The 17685-nt window shown below is 42.6% G+C and overlaps 1 protein-coding gene across 1 annotated transcript in view; it reads left to right on the forward strand.

Annotated features, from left to right (window-relative positions):
- The window catches only part of RASGRF2 (Ras protein specific guanine nucleotide releasing factor 2), a 271130-nt gene that overhangs the window by 248809 nt on the left and 4636 nt on the right, over positions 1 to 17685 (forward strand). The window contains exons 22-26 of the mRNA XM_030800810.1: positions 516 to 600; positions 4529 to 4726; positions 8041 to 8120; positions 9489 to 9606; positions 11821 to 11889. Of these exons, the coding sequence (XP_030656670.1) occupies positions 516 to 600; positions 4529 to 4726; positions 8041 to 8120; positions 9489 to 9606; positions 11821 to 11889 (550 nt within the window). The remainder of the gene's footprint in view (positions 1 to 515; positions 601 to 4528; positions 4727 to 8040; positions 8121 to 9488; positions 9607 to 11820; positions 11890 to 17685) is intronic.

The following is a 17685-nucleotide window of genomic DNA, read 5'->3' on the forward strand; positions in this document are numbered from 1 at the left end:
CGCTGGGGAGAACCAAACACAATCCTTGCCTTTGAAATCTGCATCCTCCAGAAGAATGGCAGGCAGGGCAGAGCGGAGGGAGAAAATTCTGCTTCTGACCAACATTTTTGGTAGTGATGAAATTTTTGGACCCTCTGCTAAGGCTTAATGTTTTTAAAAGCTAATCCTGGGAAAATAGTCTTGATTTCTAAGGTAGTACTTCACCTCTTTATTTCCCTTGTGTTGGTTCTTGTTTTTGAACTTCAGAGAAGCCTTTATAGGATCCTAATAGGGACGCAGTTCCAAACATTTATAAGAGAAAGCTGGGAACTGAAGAATCTTCCTTTTTGGCATTGAGAGGTAAACTGCAACAGCCGAGGTAAAATTCACTTGTGAGGCTGGCAGCAGCAGGTGTCAGCAACCATTCTAGGCCGTGTCAAATGGAATGTTTCTAATATTCATGACAACTGTCCAGGATCGTAGCCACCATGTTTTTAAAAACTTAGTTGGTTTTGTGTTTTGTTTTGAACTTTCAGGGAGTTTCTTGGGCAGGGGTGGATGAAGCTGGATAAAAACGAAAGAACTCCTTACATTATGAAAACCAGCCAACACTTTAACGACGTGAGTAACCATAACAGTAAAACCTTGGGCGTGTCACAGGAAGATGGATATTGGGGTCTAAAGACTCCTCTAAAATAAAGCAACTCTGTCACCCACTTTTTTTTTTTTTTTGAGACAGAGTCTTGCTCTGTCACCCAGGCTGGAGTGCAATGGCGTGATCTCGGCTCACTGCAACCTCCACCTCCCTGGTTCAAGCAATTCCCCTGCCTCAGCCTCCTGAGTAGCTGGGATTACAGGCACGTGCCATCATGCCCGGCTAATATTTTTGTATTTTCAGTAGGGATGGAGTTTCACCATGTCGGCCAGACTGGTCTCGAACTCCTAACCTCAGGCGATCCACCCACCTCGGCCTCCCAAAGTGTTGGGATTACAGGCGTGAGCCACCGCACCTGGCCTGCCACCCACTTTTAAACAGAATTGATGGGATATTGAAGACAAGCTTAAATCTCTAAGAGCTCACAGTAGTGTAATAATGTCCAGTTAACTTCCTGACATAAAAGGTTCACCTTTGATGGTACCCAGTGCTCAATAATGTACAGGTTGCTGTTCCTATTTTTATCATGATTATCACTACTTCCTGTTTATAAATTGACTAACAGAGTGAGCAGTACATGTGTCACTGGCCCCTGGTGGTGGTGGTGACGGTAAGGCTGGGTTGATGCAAGTCCTCATCATTACTGAATGTTCAGCCTGAATTACATTCCAGGGTTGGAAGGGGCCTCTTGGAGCATCATCACATTGTTGCTATAGTTCTGTGCAGCAGTGGCCAGCTGTCGCTCCATCTTACAGCTCTGCTTTTCCCCAGCAGTAAGATTGGGAGATGCTTTCATACCTCCCCGCTCTTAATTAGTGCTGTTCTCATAGTCTGAGTCCTGTGGTAGAACAAGTAACAGGTGTGGGAGTGTCTTCTGGCCTATCCAGGCAACAACGGGAAGCCTCCCTTTCCAATTTCACTAAACTATAGTAAAAGGAATAATGATTTTAAAAACAACAGCAACAAACTACCAGGAACCCCATAGGTAAATTAATAAGTGATTTAGAATCAAAATGCAGAAACGACAGTTTAGATTCCCAAGACAGTGTTTCATGCAGGCTTTCCCCAGAGCACGTGGATGCTACCACACAATGAGCTTCAGTGCCGCCGCTGCCTAAAGGACAAGGGCACGGCCCATCTAGTCCCCGCCCTGAGAAACAGATTCCCTGCTGTGGGAAGCAAACCTCTGTTACCTGTTGTGAACCAACACACGGGATATATATATAATGGACACTCAAAGAGAGGTTCGATCCCAGGCTCCAGACCCACATGTCTCCTCTGCTGGGACAACTGCTACATTGCACTCTTGACAATTACAGATGGAACCTTTCATCTGCACCCCAGAACCGCCAAGCCTGCTTCTTCATTGTCCTCTCTGTTCTCAGTCTTGGGTAGTGGCCTCACCATACACTCACTCACGCAAGCACAGGATCTAGACATCATCTTCTCCCTTACCAGCTCACTCTTACCACTGCTCAACATATTTGCAAACCCTAAATCTACATATATCTCAGGCTCTTCCCCACCCCGCCTTCCCCGCTGCCACCACCTTGATGTGGCCTTTTATCCTTTCTCTCCAGGAGCTCCTAACTCATCTCTTCCCTGCAACCTCACCGCCCTCCAATCCATCTATTAGGTTCAGAGTCAGGTTGCAGCCCATGCTGAGGTCTGAGGGGAGTGGGTGGATACCTGAAAGAACATGGGGGGTGGGGGGGGAGCCATAGGTAGGTGAAAGATGATTTTGTTCAGCAGGAGCTCTCAGCAGCAGCTCTCTCATTAGCAGCTCTTTCATCAGCAGCTCTCTTACGCTGTCTGCTCTGTCTCAGCTGCTTGAGCCGGTCACTCCCATGCATAGCTACGTGGACACCTCTCTCTTGCCTTCAGGGTCAGGTCAGCAGCTTAACTCTTTCACTCTCTGGGCATGAGCTCCTGTACAGTGTTAACAGGGCAATTATACCTTTTACAGACAATAGTGGCTTAGACCCAAGTGATGGCCTTCCGTGTTATGGCTACATGGCTGTGATCACAAATGGAGTTATACGCCTGTGCTCTAAACTCACTGAGTCCCTCTGCCCCAGATGTCCACCTTGGCCTATCTTTGACCAAAGCATAGCTATGTACCTTAAACCATCCTGCATGCAGTGGCACAGGAATGACTTCTCTGAAAGGTCAATCTAATTATCTGCCACCCTTTGACAGAAATCTGTCAGTGGCTTCCCCTTACCTGAGGGATATGGTCCCAACTGCTCAACCTGGCATACAAGAGCACAGCCCATCTGTCACCCTTGCCTCTTCCAGTCCTTGTGCCCCTCAGATGGTTACCAGATCCTCCATTACACCATCCCTCCCACCTCTGTCCCCTTGCTCTTATACTTGGATCCTTTAAGACTCCGTGCAAGGCTGGATACTGTAGCTCACACCTGTAATCCCAGCACTTTGGGAGGCCAAGGTGGGAGGATTGCTTTAGCCCAGGAGTTCAAGACCAGCCTGGACAGCATGGTGAGACCCTGTCTCCATAAATACAAAAAATTAGTCAGGCATGGTAGTGCACACCTGTGGTCCCAGCTACTTGGGAAGCTGAGGTGAGAGGATCACTTGAGCCCTGGACATGGAGGCTGTGGTGAGCTGTAGTCATGCCACTGTATTCCACCTGGGGCAATAGAGCAAGATCGTGTCTCTAGAAAAAACAAAAAAAAGACTCAATGCAGGCGTGACCTCTTCCTAGAAGCCTCCTCTGTACTAGACCAGATGCCCCATGCTGCCTGTATATTCCCAAACCCCACCGTGAATAGACTCAACTTTGTGTTTCGCTGCATGGCATTTACCTGTTTATGTATCTGCGACCCTCCCCTTCCCACCTACCTAGGCTCAGATTGCCTTAAGGTCAGGGATGGATTTGTCTTTCTCTTCCCAGCACCTAAAAGAATCTATTTTATCCCATTTCCTCAATAGTTATTGGCAAGAACTTCTTCATCGAAATTAGTGATTAACAAAACCACTTCTTCCCAGAACAAACTGGATTCCAAATAATTCCTCTCCTCACGCTAAGGATGCGCAGGCACTCAAGGAATAGCACTGCAGTAGATGCTTTAGTGAATTTCCACAGTGATGGTGTTGAGGCACTATGAGATCTTAAGTGTCTTCAGAATCATCAAAGAATGGGCGAATCCATCAGATTTGGCATATGGATATAAGATTACACGCCCTATATTCCCTTTGTTAATACGGTAATCCTATTTCACTTTTTTTTTCCTTTCCATATTACAAGAGCTGAGCTTCTTAAACTGGCTTTAAGTAATAAAATTACAGTACTTAGCCTCAAAACTGTAGTTCCTTTTAACTGCTGGTGAAAAATAAGATGAAGAAAATGTTCTTTTTCCCTGCAGCCAAGTGATTCTGGTTTGAGAGTTAATCAGCTCAGAATTTGATCTAACTGGGGGCAAGTGTTTTTTCTTTCTCTGTGATAACTGTGGCTTCCCAGAGTGAGTAATCACAGACTGTTGGGGGCCAAGGAGTAAGGGGAAAGACCCCAGGGAGTGACATCCACGATCTGCAGACATCGCCTTTCCCCGGGCGTTAGGTTATTCTGTCCCATTTCCTCAGTAATTATTAGAAATGACACCATCAAAATGGCTGATGAAAAAAATCATCTCTTCCCTCAACAAGCGGGAATCCAGATAACCCCTCTCTTCACTCAAAGGACAAACAGGTGCTCATTAGTTTATTCTTATAGACTTTAGTCTCTTTAGAAAGTTGGTATCTAAATGTAGAATATGATCTTCAATCTATTCAACACCCTGCCTTCCTGACAGGTCTGCAGATAATTTACATATTTTGCCTAAATGCACTGCTTTGGCTCTTAGACTGCCTTTCGGGGCTCTTTGATTGTCTCAGATGAGTAACCTGGTGGCCTCCCAGATAATGAACTATGCTGATGTCAGCTCCCGTGCCAACGCCATCGAGAAATGGGTGGCGGTGGCGGACATCTGCCGATGCCTGCACAACTACAACGGTGTGCTGGAGATCACCTCAGCCTTAAACAGAAGTGCCATCTACAGGCTGAAGAAAACCTGGGCCAAGGTCTCTAAGCAGGTGAGCCTCAGCGTGTGACACAGCCTGCTGCTAAGAGGAGGAGAGGCTGGGAGAAGGGAGCCAAGTTAAGTATTACTAATTAGGAAACCATTAACTGAAATGAGCCGCTCAGTTGCCAAAGAAAGGTGCCAACATGGGTAATTACAGTGCTCTTACCACTTAATTATTTCATTCATGTGCATTTCTAAAACATTCATTAAAGCATTTTGGGGGACAGCCACAAACAATGTGGTTGTCAGTCAAGAGTTGTTTCCTGAATTATTTCGGAGGGTACGCTGATTTTGAGTAAGCACACTTATGTCCAATGGGTCCATTCTTTCTCTCCCAGAGTGAGAGTGCAAACTCTGTGGGGCCAAAAGCCAGGGACAAAAGGCCTCATTTTTCACCTTTTTCTTGCTCATTCCTGTAGTAGATGTAAGGTTTTGGCATAATGACTTAGATGTGCAGAAATATAAATTTCATTTTCTTTCATTAATTTCAGCTTGCCCATGCCTGTCATTTTCACTCAGATAATTTCAAGATTCCAACTAAATCATGATTCTTCCCCTGCCCTTTCTCCTGGCCTTCTCCCTGGGTGTTGGGTGCCTTGGAGGGCATCTCTGGGATTTTGGGCACCTGTCTGCTCCTCTGGCCTCCTGTGGTCATTATTTGCTGATTATTCATTGGGTACAGGCTGCTGTGAATTGCCTGTACCTGGGGTCACCTGGCCTGCCTGCCCCACCGGGGAACAATGCATGGTGATTGCATCCAGGGAGCCTGGCTGACCTCGCCTCTGGGGCGAGGGGGAAAGGGCCTCAAAGGGCCTCAGGGGAAGTTTCCAGGCTCCCACGTCCAATTGGTACCAGAGGACAGGAGGGTCTACGTCAAGCCCTCTCTGCCTAACCCTCCTCTGCCTTGCTGTGAACACCCAGAGTTGGTGAGGGGAATCTACAGAGTGCCACCTCCGGGGTCCCAGATCGGAAGATCTAGGTATATTCTGCTGACATGGCCTAAAAACTGTCTTCGTTTTATCACCCCACTCTGAGGATTTAAGCCCCTCTCAGAGACACTCATTATTTCTTTTCCATCTTCATTTTGCCCTCCAAGCCTTTCCCTTTAGCATAGGAGAACAATTTAATTTCTCCATGTGGCAGGAAACCAAGCCTAAGTCCTGTGTTTTATCTTGCCTTCCCCCGCTTATTTCTTAGTAAAAATGCAGTGCTCTGAGAATCCCAAATTTGGCCCCTTAGAACTCAAAAGTCCTCTTTTCTGTCAACAATGGACCTGCTAAATAAAAGCCACAGTTTTTAAAAATACTGGTTAAAAAAAACCAAACTCTTGTTTTGAGATGATTATAGCTTCACGTGTAGTTGTAAGAAATCACACGGAGATTCCCTGCACCTTACACCCGGTTTCCCCCAACAGCAGCATCTTACATTACTACAGACTGTATCACAACTAGGAAATGGACATTGGTGCAATCCACCAGTCTTTTCCAGATTTCACCAGCTTTCTAGGGATCACCAGCTATCACCAAGGGATCCCTAAATCTTAAGAAGGTTTCCAGGCCCACTCTGTAGTTAAGTGATGTTCTTGTCTTTGATAGGATGCTGGTTTAGGAATAACCGAACTGATCATGAAATAGAGATGATGAGACTAATATTGAAATGATTGTTTCAAAATTTGAATATACCATCTGTAGAGGCTCTAAATAAAATGTTAGCATTTCAGTCGCATTATAGGTCACTCACAGTGGCCTTAGCATGGGCTAGTGGACTGTCCTCCAGAGAGGCTGTCTCTAGAGCCAAGTGCCTTACTCCAGTCATGGTAGGTAGGGCCTGGTTGCAGATATGCCCTGCTTCAGACACCTTTGATGACAACATCCGCTGTGCAGCTGTCCCTTCTCTGCATCTGAGATCAGCCGGGGAGTTGTTCAGCAAGCCTGATAATCTGCACTCTGGAACTCACAGATTGGTCTGTGGCTGTAGGACAGGTTGTACTTTTGAAACTTTTTTGAGCAAGGTTAGCCCTGGACCAAGCAGGCCATCTCTAAGAGCCCTCAGACACCAGAATTGGGAAGACAGCCCTTTGCCTCTCAGGAAGCTGTGCAGCTCCTCTCCAGGTGAGACAAAGTAGTTTGAGGACCCTCAACCTGGGTATTCCAAGTTCTTCTCCAGGTGGGACCTGGATCCTCCATGCCCAGCCATGCTGCCTGGATGTGGGTATTCCCAGGAATGGGTTATCCTCCCCAAGGGCCACCCTACCACTCTCCTATGTTCATGGAAGAAACCCCAGACCAATGTCAACAACGTTATTTCTCAGTAATTATCAGTTATAGTTCTCTAACAAATTGATGAAGATCACAAAAGAAAGGATCTGTAGTAGAGAACATTGCTCAGTCAATACCAAGGCAACCAAACATGTGCTTTAGTCATTTGGAGATTAACACTCTAAAGGGTTCATCGCAAAAGCTGTCTGACATGAGATCTCTCCTTTAAGATTCTATATTCGGCCTGGTGTGGTGGCTCATGCTGTAATCCCAACATTTTGGGAGGCCGAGGCGGGCAGATCACTCGAGGTCAGGAGTTTGAGACCAGCCTGGCCAACATGGTGAAACTCCATCTCTACTAAAAGTACAGAAATTAGCTGGGCATGGTGGCATGCGCCTGTAAATCCCACTTGTCAAAAATAATTGACAAGCACATGTTGAATATAGAATCTTTTTTTTTTTTTTTTTTTTTTTGAGACGGAGTCTTGCTCTGTTGCCCAGGCTGGCATGCAGTGGCGCAATCTCGGCTCACTGCAACCTCTTGAACCCTCCCGGTTTCAAGCGATTCTCCTGCCTCAGCCTCCCGAGTAACTGGGATTACAGGCACATGCCACCATACCCGACTAATTTTTGTACTTTCAGTAGAGATGGAGTTTCACCATGTTAGCCAGGATGGTCTCAAACCCCTGGCCTCAGGTCATCAACCCGCCTCAGCCTCCCAAAGTGCTAGGATTACGGGTGTGACCCACTGCACCTGGCCTACTTGTCAGTTCTTTAAGTGCCTAAGTTTTCTATCCATTGCAATTTTTCTTTCCACACATTTTTGCTCTCTTTTTGGCTAAATGTGTAGATACAGGCACTTCCTCTTCTCCATATGTTGTTAACATTAAATGTAAACATAATGCCCTATCTCTACATCTTGAGAATCCTATCACACAATGACCTTTATTCTGGCAAAGGTATCAGCACCTGCCACCAAAGAAGAGAACTGAACATCTTTTGGCAATTCACTGTCTTTTTAAACCATAGCATTTTCATCACACTAAGTTTTTTCTTTTCTTTTTAGACAAAAGCTCTAATGGACAAACTTCAAAAGACTGTTTCCTCTGAAGGAAGATTTAAAAATCTTAGAGAAACCCTTAAAAAGTATGTCTATCTTAATTATTAAATTATACATAACTCAGAAATATATTTACATAATGTATATAGTATACAAACAGTGACCTGCCACCTACTTTGCTTTGAAAAATAAATGGGAAACAACTTGTATCATCTAGGTATTTTTCTGATTTTCCTTATTATTTGGAATACTGTGCATACAGTAATTGTCTTGTGGATATACTCATGGCATGCAGATTAAGAATTAAGAAGGTAATACCACCATAATAAATCGGACTATCTTTTACTGTAAAAATGTTCTTGATTCAGTTATTTCCTAATCTAAGCACAATTATTTCCTGTGAGTTTTATTTAAATATTCCCAGCACCTGTTGATTATTATTTTTGGTCTTTGGTTTCTAGATTATTGCCTTTCTACACACACACACACACACACACACACACGCAGAGAGAGAGAGAGATTGAGATTCTCCTGCAACTGGTATTCTCATGATCTACCACATGTACTTACTTTGGAAAAACATGAGTCCTATGATGGTATGAGTGAAAGCAAGACTAAGACTAATAATAATAATAATAATAGCAACAACAGCAATAATAGTATAAGAACTAATTACCGAAGTATTTACTAAATAACAGGTTTCATGCTAAGTGCTTGATGTGTCTTATGTAAGCCTCACAAGAAATTCAAGAGATAAGCTTTTCTATCTCCATTTTACAAAAGAGGAAACTGCAGTTCAGACAATGTTCCCAGTATCACTTAGTAATTGGTCAAGCTGGGATTTGAACCCAGCTCCTCCGTCATCAAAAGCCCATGTGCTTAGCCTCCGGCCTCTGAGAAGACCAAGTATACCCAGCTCTGTCTAAAAACCAAACAAAACAGTGTCTCACCTTAGTCTGAGTTGTGATGTTAAGTCTACACTTTCTAAAACATTTAAGTACCAACTAAAACAGAAAACAAGTTTTTACCAGTGCGAAGCTCTAATTGCATGGATTTTTCCATCTAGTTCATCAAGGCTGAATACTTGATTTAAAGAGGTAAGACCATAGAGGTTTCTCTCCAAGCTTCTACCCCTCAAAGAAGTGTGGGCAATTTACAAGTATTGCAAACAATTACTGCTAGCAAATGCTTTGTATTTGTCTCTAAGATATCCTGTTGTTTGAACATGCCATTATTTTTCAAACACGTAGTAAAGCATGGGCTGTCATTTTGTATTATATTCTACTGTGAAATGTGTTTAAAATTCTGCATATTATGAATATGCTTCTGAAACTGAAATAAAAAGGGTTTGTTCTTCAGTATCAAAGGAGGATACTTTAATCCTCCTTTAATTTGGGGAGGGAAATAGACATTTATTCAAATGAGTCTCAGAACAGTGCCTCTTGGTCTTGCAGTTGTAACCCTCCTGCAGTTCCTTATCTTGGGATGTACTTGACAGACCTGGCATTTATTGAAGAAGGAACACCAAACTTTACTGAGGAAGGCCTTGTCAATTTCTCCAAAATGAGAATGGTAGGTATAATTTCATAATTAGCCTGTTTCAATGGCTTTAGAGGTTTATAGAGAAGAAGCTAAGTAATAAAAGTCAATGACTGCCTTTTTTTTCTCTTCTTTTTTTTTTTTTTGAAAAACAGTCTCACTCTATTGCCCAGGCTGGAGTGCAGTGGCACGATCTCTGCTCACTGCAACCCCTGCCGCCGGGTTCAATCAATTCTCTTGCCTCAGCCTCATGAATAGCTGGGATTACAGTTGCACGCCACCATGCCCAGCTAATTTTTTTTTGAGACAGAGTCTTGCTCTGTGGCCCAGGCTGGAGTGCAGTGGCGCAATCTCTGCTCACTGCAAGCTCTGCCTCCCGGGTTCACGCCATTCTCCTGCCTCAGCCTCCCGAGTAGCCGGGACTACAGGCACCCGCCACCATGCCCGGCTAATTTTTTGTATTTTTAGTAGAGACAGGATTTCACCGTGTTAGCCAGGATGGTCTCAATCTCTCGACCTCGTGATCTGCCTGCCTGGGCCTCCCAGAGTGCTAGGATTACAGGAGTGAGCCACCGTGCCTGGCAACCAGCTAATTTTTATATTTTTAGTAGAGAGGGGGTTTCACCATGTTGGCCAGGCTGGTCTCAAACTCCTGACCTCAAGTGATCTGCCTGCCTTGGCCTCCCAAAGTGCTGGGATTACAGGCCCGGCCCAATGTTTGCTTTTTAATCTTGCAGTGGAAGAGGTGGTGGATACTGGGACTAATACCCGATGTGGGCTGATTGAGGAGATTTTTGGTCATGAAATCCTTATTTAAACCAATGTCTAGAAGGGTTTGCCAATGTTATCTTCTAGAATTTTTATAGTTTCAGGTCTTAGGTTTAAGTCCTTAATCCATCTTGAGTTGATTTTTGTATAAGGTGAGAGATGAGGATCCAGTTTCACTCTCCTACATATGGCTTGCCAATTATCCCAGCACCATTTGTTGAAAAGGGTGTCCTTTCCCCATCTTATGTTTTTGTTTCCTTTGTTGAAGATTAGTTGGCTGTAAGTATTTGGATTTATTTCTGGGTTCTCTATTCTGTTCTATTGGTCTACGTGCCTATTTTTGTACCAGTACCACGCTATTTTGGTGACTGTGGCCTTATGGTATAGCTTGAAATCAGGTAGTGTGATGCCTCCAGATTTGTTCTTTTTGCTTAGTCTTGCTTTAGCTATGTGGGCTCCTTTTTGGTTCCATATGAGTTTTAGAATTATTTTGTCTAATTCTGTGAAGAATGATGCTGGTATTTTGACGGGAATTGCATTGAATTTGTAGATTGCTTTTGGCAGTATGGTCATTTTCACAATATTGATTCTATCCATCCATGAGCGTGGGATGTGTTTCCATTTGTTTGTGTTGTCTATGATTTCTTTCAGCAGTGTTTTGTCATTTTGCTTGTAGAGGTCTTTTGATTCCTTGGTTAGGTATATTCCTAAGTATTGATTGAGGAGATTTTTGGCAAAGCCATTTCAGCATCCCCAAGGAGATGGGGAATCCAAGGATGACTTCCTAAGACTGACCAGTGATAGACACTTGCTGAAGGCTTCTTGCTAAACAGCCAGGTTCTTTTTTTTTTTTTTTTTTTTTTAAAGACACAGTTCTGTTGCCCAGGCTGGAGTGCAGTGGCCAGTGGCACGATCTCGGCTAATTGCAACCTCCGCCTTCTGGGTTCAAGCATTTCTCATGCCTCAGCCTTCCAAGTAGCTGGGATTACAAGCCCACGACACCATGCCTGGCTAATTTTTGTATCATTAGTAGAGACAGGGTTTCAATGTGTTGGGGCCAGGCTGGTCTCAAACTCCTGAACTCAATTGATCCACCCACCTTGGCCTCCCAAAGTGCTGGGATGACAGGCGTGAGCCACCATGCCCAGCCTGGACAGCCAGGTTCTAAGCACTAAGCTAGAAGCAAGGAGCCCATGGATGACAGCACCCAGAGCTTGCTTCTCCCAAACATGAGGCCACATAGTGACAGCTGTTCCCCAGTTTTGAATTCAGTATCTTTTTGCTTTTGGCATTTCATGTGCCTCCTTGAGAGTCAAGAAAGCACCAACCATAGGAAATGGTCAGGCAGGCTCCACCCACCTCACTGGAGGAAGGGACTGACCCTTCTGGGAAGAGGCTTCAGAAGAATGTGCTGCAATGCAGGAAATACCTTTCTTTGCTTTTGTTGTTGTCATTTTGTTTTGTTTTTTCCTCTGTTAGATATCACACATCATCAGAGAGATACGCCAGTTCCAGCAGACTTCCTACCGAATAGATCATCAGCCAAAGGTAATATTATGTGGCTGTGAAGGAATTAATAAAGAAAAAAGGGGAAATTAATGAATTAGAAAACAACAGTAAAAGTTGATCCAAAATACCAAAAGCTAGCTCATAGAAAAGACCAGTAAAATAGAAAATCTTTGGCTAGTCTGATTAAAAAAAAAAGAACAATTCATCATCAAGTTCTATTGATTTTACTTCTTGTATTTCTTGTGAATCGGCCCCTCTTCCATTGGTCTTCACTGCCACAACCCTTTGTCCAAGCTGCCAATATCTGTTGCCTGCTCTACTTGCATTCACTCTAGGATGAAAAATTCATTGTACAAATTACAGCTAGGTAGAGCTCTCTGAAATGCAAAGTGGATTATTTTCTCTTTTACATAAAACATTTTCCGGGCTTCCCATTGGTCTTAGGATTAAAAAAAATTAAGAATCTTTGACATGACCATGAAGTCTCACATTATATGGCCCCTACTTTTTTCTTAACATTCAGTTCACATCATATACCCCCTTACTAGTCTCCATCCTAGTCACAAATGGTCTTTTACCCTATTTTTTAATAGACTTTAGTTTTTTAGAATAGTTTTAGCTTTACAGAAAAATTGAGAAGGTAGTAGAGAAAATTCCCGTATACCTCACAGCCAATGTCCCTATTATTATCTTACATTAGTATGATGTGTTTGTTAGACTTAATGAGCCCATATTGATACATTATTATTATTATTATTATTTTGAGATGGAGTCTCGCTCTGTCACCCAGCCTGGAGTACAGTGGCACGATCTTGGCTCACTGCAAGCTCCACCTCCCGGGTTGACGCCATTCTCCTGCCTCAGCCTCCCGAGTAGCCCACCACCATGCCTGGCTAATTTTTTGTATTTTAGTAGAGATGGGGTTTCACCGTGTTAGCCAGGATGATCTCGAACTCCTGACCTCATGATCCACCCGCCTCTGCCTCCCAAAGTGCTGGGATTACAGGCATGAGCCACTGCGCTCAGCCAATATCTTATTATTAACTGAAGACCATCATTTATTCGGATTTCCTTATTTTTTACCTAATATCCTCTTTCTGCTCCAGGATCCCATCCAGGACACCACATGTCATTTAACTGTCAAGATTCTTTAGGCTCTTGGTTGTGGTGGTTTCTTAGACTTTCCTTAACTTGGGTAGCCTTGACTGTTTTCAGGAGTAGGGGTCAGGTATTTTGCAGGATGGCCCACTGTTGAAATTTGTCAGATGTTTACTCAGGGTTAGCCTGGGGTTATGGGTTATTGGAAGGAAGACCCCAGAGGTAAAGTGCCATTTTCATCACATCAGATCAGGGGTTATATTATCAACATAATTTCTGACTGTTGATGTTAGCTTGAATCGCCTGGCTAAGGTAGTGTTTGCTGGGTGTCTCCACTGTAAAGTTATTCTTTTTCCTTCCTTCCTCATCCTGTATTCTTGGGAAGGAAGTCACTATGAACACCCCACACCTAAGGAATGGAGAATTATGCCTGCCTCTCCTTGAGAGTGAGGTATCTACATAAACTAGTTGGAATTCTTCTGCTCAAGAGATTTGTTTCTTCTCCATTTATTAATTTATTCAATCATTTATTTATATCAGTATGGACTAATGGATTTGATACTTAGGGTTGTCATCCAATAATATTTTATTCTGTTGCTGAAACTGTTCCAAGCTTGGCCATTGGGTGCTCTTTCAGTTGACTTCTTTGTCATACCCTGATCCATGTAGGGTTTTCTCTTTTTCTTTTTTGAGGACTTTCTTACTTTCTGATAGTATAAGATGCTCCAGGCCAGGTGTGGTGGCTCACACCTATAATCTTAGCACTTGGGGAGGCCAAGGCAAGAGAATTGCTTGAGCCCAGGAGTTTGAGCCCAGCCTGAGCAACATAGTGAGACCCTGTCTCTACAAAAAGTGGCTGGGCGCCTTGGCTCACACCTGTAATCCCAGCACTTTGGGAGTCCAAGGCGGCTGGATTACCTGAGGTCAGGAGTTCAAGACCAGCCTGGCCAACATGGTGAAACCCCATCTCTACTAAAACTACAAAAATTATCCAGGCATGGTGGTGGGCAGCTGTAATCCCAGCTACTTGGGAGGCTGAGGCAGGAGAATCTCTTGAAACCAGGAGGCAAAGTTTGCAGTGAGCCAAGATCGTGCCATTGCACTCCAGCCTATGCACTCCAGCCTGGGCAACAGAGCAACACGCTGACTCTGAAGGGAGAGAAAAAAGATGCTCTAGACTCATCTTTTATATTTTGCCCCAGTCCTACACTCAGATATTTCTGCCAAAAGCTCTAGTTCCTTTTTTTGGAGAATGGTTTCAGCAACCAAGATATGGGCTTTAGATATGCTTGCGTTATGGAGGTATCAGCTGACACAGCACAGGAATCTATGTGTGTATACTAACTCATATATATATATATACACACACACACACACATACACACACATATTTATAAATATATCTCTATGTAACCATCAGTATTTGTATTAAGCCAAATATACTGATGCCTCTAACTCTATTCTATTACCATGTGAATCATTCCAGCCCTCTCCCCACATTTGCTTATCTGTAAATTCCCTCTCCAACAGTGAGAGACACACTTTCTTTTAATAGCCCCTAGGTTTCACCCTATTTCTGTTTGCCACAAGGCGTTCACCTATGTTCTTCCTTCTGTCTGGAGTGCCCTTTCTTCCTCATTGCACAGTTTACTTGTACACAGCTTAAGTATCACTTAGGAAGACTTTCCTAACTTTCCCAAACCCCACTCCACTCTTTTAAGGTTGTATGGCACCATGTAAGTCTCCTTTCTAGCACTTAACTGCTGGAGTCGCCATTTTACATTTATTTATGTGATTATGTGCACATGCATGATATCCATGAAGGTCAGAGCTAGACTACTGTGTTTATTGTCATAGCCCCAGCATCTTGCACAGTGCCTGGACCATAGTAGATAATAAATGTTTCTTGAATTAGTTAATTCAAGTCAGGAAAAAGACAAGGTTGTGACCATCACTGCTACTATTCAGATTCGAACAGGAAAAAATTCACCATGGCGATGAAGCAATAAAAAGAAGCCAAAGGTATAAAAATTGGAAAGGTAAAGATTAAATACTATAATTCACAGATGATTTGATCTAGGAAATCCAAGAGAAATCCAAGAGAAAATCCAAGAGAAAAACTGATAAATTATTAAGGGAGTATAGCAACTTGACATGCAAAAGCCAATTTTCAACACATTGGCAATAACCAATTCAAATGTAATATAAAAAAACTCAATCAAAATAGCAACAAAATCTGTAATGCGTAGGATTAAGTGGAACAGGAAATATGTAAGACCTTTATGTACTGAAGTACGTAAGGAGAAAGTTGTATCATATTCATGGATCAAAACACTTACTACTGTAAAGAGGTCCATTGTCCTCAAATTAATCTATAAATGCATTGAAATCCTGGTCAAAATCCCAACAGGGTTTTCATGGAACTTGACAAATTTATTCTGAAACTCTTTCGGAGGCATAGATAGGCAAAAAACAGACAAGAACTTTTTGGTAAATAAGAATAGTAAAGGAGAGTGTTCCCTACCAGTTATGGCCACATCCTAAAGTGAGAGTAAATAAGGCAGGACTCGGCCGGGCACGGTGGCTCATGCCTGTAATCCCAGCACTTTGGGAGCCCAAGGCAGGCGGATCATAAGGTCAGGAGATCGAGACCATCCTGGTGAACACGGTGAAACCCCGTCTCTACTAAAAATACAAAAAAATTAGCTGGGTGTGGTGGCTGGCGCCCGTAGACCCAGCTACTCGGGAGGCTGAGGCAGGAGGATGGTGTGAACCTGGGAGGTGGAGCTTGCAGTGAGCCGAGATCACACCACTGCAGTCCAGCCTGGGTGACAGAGTGAGACTCCGTCTCAAAAAAAAAAAAAAAAAAAAAAAGCAGGACTCTACTGACACAGCAGTGCACAGTGCAAATCCAGTGGGGCAGAAGAAGGTCCATGTGTGTGTTTAGTCTACCTGAAAATCTAATACGAGATAAAGAAGGCACTCAAAGAAAGTGCCAGAAAGAAACTGACCATTCAATAAATAGAACAGGAATTTTGGCTCTCCATCTTACCATTCACAAAAATAAATTCCAGATGAGTTCATTACCTAAGTTTAAAAAGAAGTATTTATATTATTTGGATAAAATAAAGGATAAAATATTCATGACCTTCGGATTTGAAAGACCTTCTTAAGCACAGAATGCAAAAGCTGTGAAAGCCAAGCTTGACAAAGTTAATGAAAATTAAGGACTTCTGTATGACAGAGGACCATTATTTAAAAATCAAAATATAAGCAGCAGTCAAGGAGACAACATTTGCAACATATAAAACAAAGAAACAGAATAAAAGTATTTCTATAATCGATAAGAAAAGCATAAACAATTCAACTGGTAAACCTGTGAATAGTTAATTCATAGAAGAAAAAAAAATGGCCAATAAATATTTTTTAAATGCTCAACTTCACTAGTAAAAAGAGAAAATGTAAATTATAGTGGGACATCGTTTTCACTTATCGGATTGACAAAAATTTAAAAGATTGATAATATCAAACATTGCTTAGGGTATGGGAAAACAGGTACTGTAGGCTCGGAAGCTTTGCAGGTCATTTTCCATCATCACTTAAAATTAAAAATTGGTATATTGAATTACTGGAACTCTTACCATTGTTGGTGAGAATAAAATCAAACAACCACTTTGCAAAACTGTGCCATTTAGAAGTTGCTTAAAATGTTAAATGAGCACCCATCTTAGGAGCTAGCAATTTCTCTTTTAGGTATTTATCCAAAGAGAAAATGAAAGCATGCTCATTAAAAGCCTTGTATAAAATGTTCATAACATTTCTAAATAATAGCCCCTATTTGGGAAAACTCAAGTGTCCATCAACAGACGAATGGATAAACAAATTATGGCATATCTCTACAATGGAATACTCAGCCATGAGAGGGAGCAGACTACTGGTACAGGCCACATCAAGGCTGAATCTCAAAGCACTATGCCGAAAGAAGCCACACATGAAGGAGTACACACTGTATGATTCCATCGATATGAGGTTCCAAAGTAGACAGAACTAATATATGGTGATAGAAACCAGGGCAGTGCTTGATTCCAAGAGCAGATTGACTGGGTAGGTGCATGAGGGAACTTTTGGGGATGCTGAAATTGTTCTTTATCATGAAATGTATGTAAGTTACATGGTGTATACATCTGTCAAAACGGATCAAACTATCCATTTCACTTTCATGTGTTATATTTCAATAAAACTAAAGAAATATTTTCATGGAAATCCCCCATGCCCCAACATATTCATTTCTAGTGTCAATTCCTTTCCTTTCACTTCTGATATCTACCCTAGCCTAGCAGAGTATTCATGCATGCACAGAGGGAAGGAATTCACTGAAACTTAGTGTAACAGTGAAGTATTGACAGCAACTCAACATCCATCAATATGAGATTATTAAATAAGCTCCAATATATTGCACTATTAATACTGTATAGCAGTTAGAGCTCTATCTACTTTCACAGGGAGCTCTCTCCAACCTATCATTAAGAGATGAAAGCAGAATAAAATGTGCACCATGATGCCAATTTTAGGGGGCAAAATGATTTCTGTAAGTACATGTAATCTCTATAAAGACATAGAAAAACAACTGGGAGAATACAAACCAATTAGTAACAGTAGTTCCTCTTGAGGGAGGTACCTGGGATTGGGGGTTGAGAGAGGACTAAGGATGTTTACTTTTTTTTTTTAACAATGGAA

The sequence above is a fragment of the Nomascus leucogenys genome, chromosome 2 (genome assembly GCF_006542625.1).
Source record: "Nomascus leucogenys isolate Asia chromosome 2, Asia_NLE_v1, whole genome shotgun sequence".
Lineage (NCBI taxonomy): Eukaryota > Metazoa > Chordata > Mammalia > Primates > Hylobatidae > Nomascus > Nomascus leucogenys.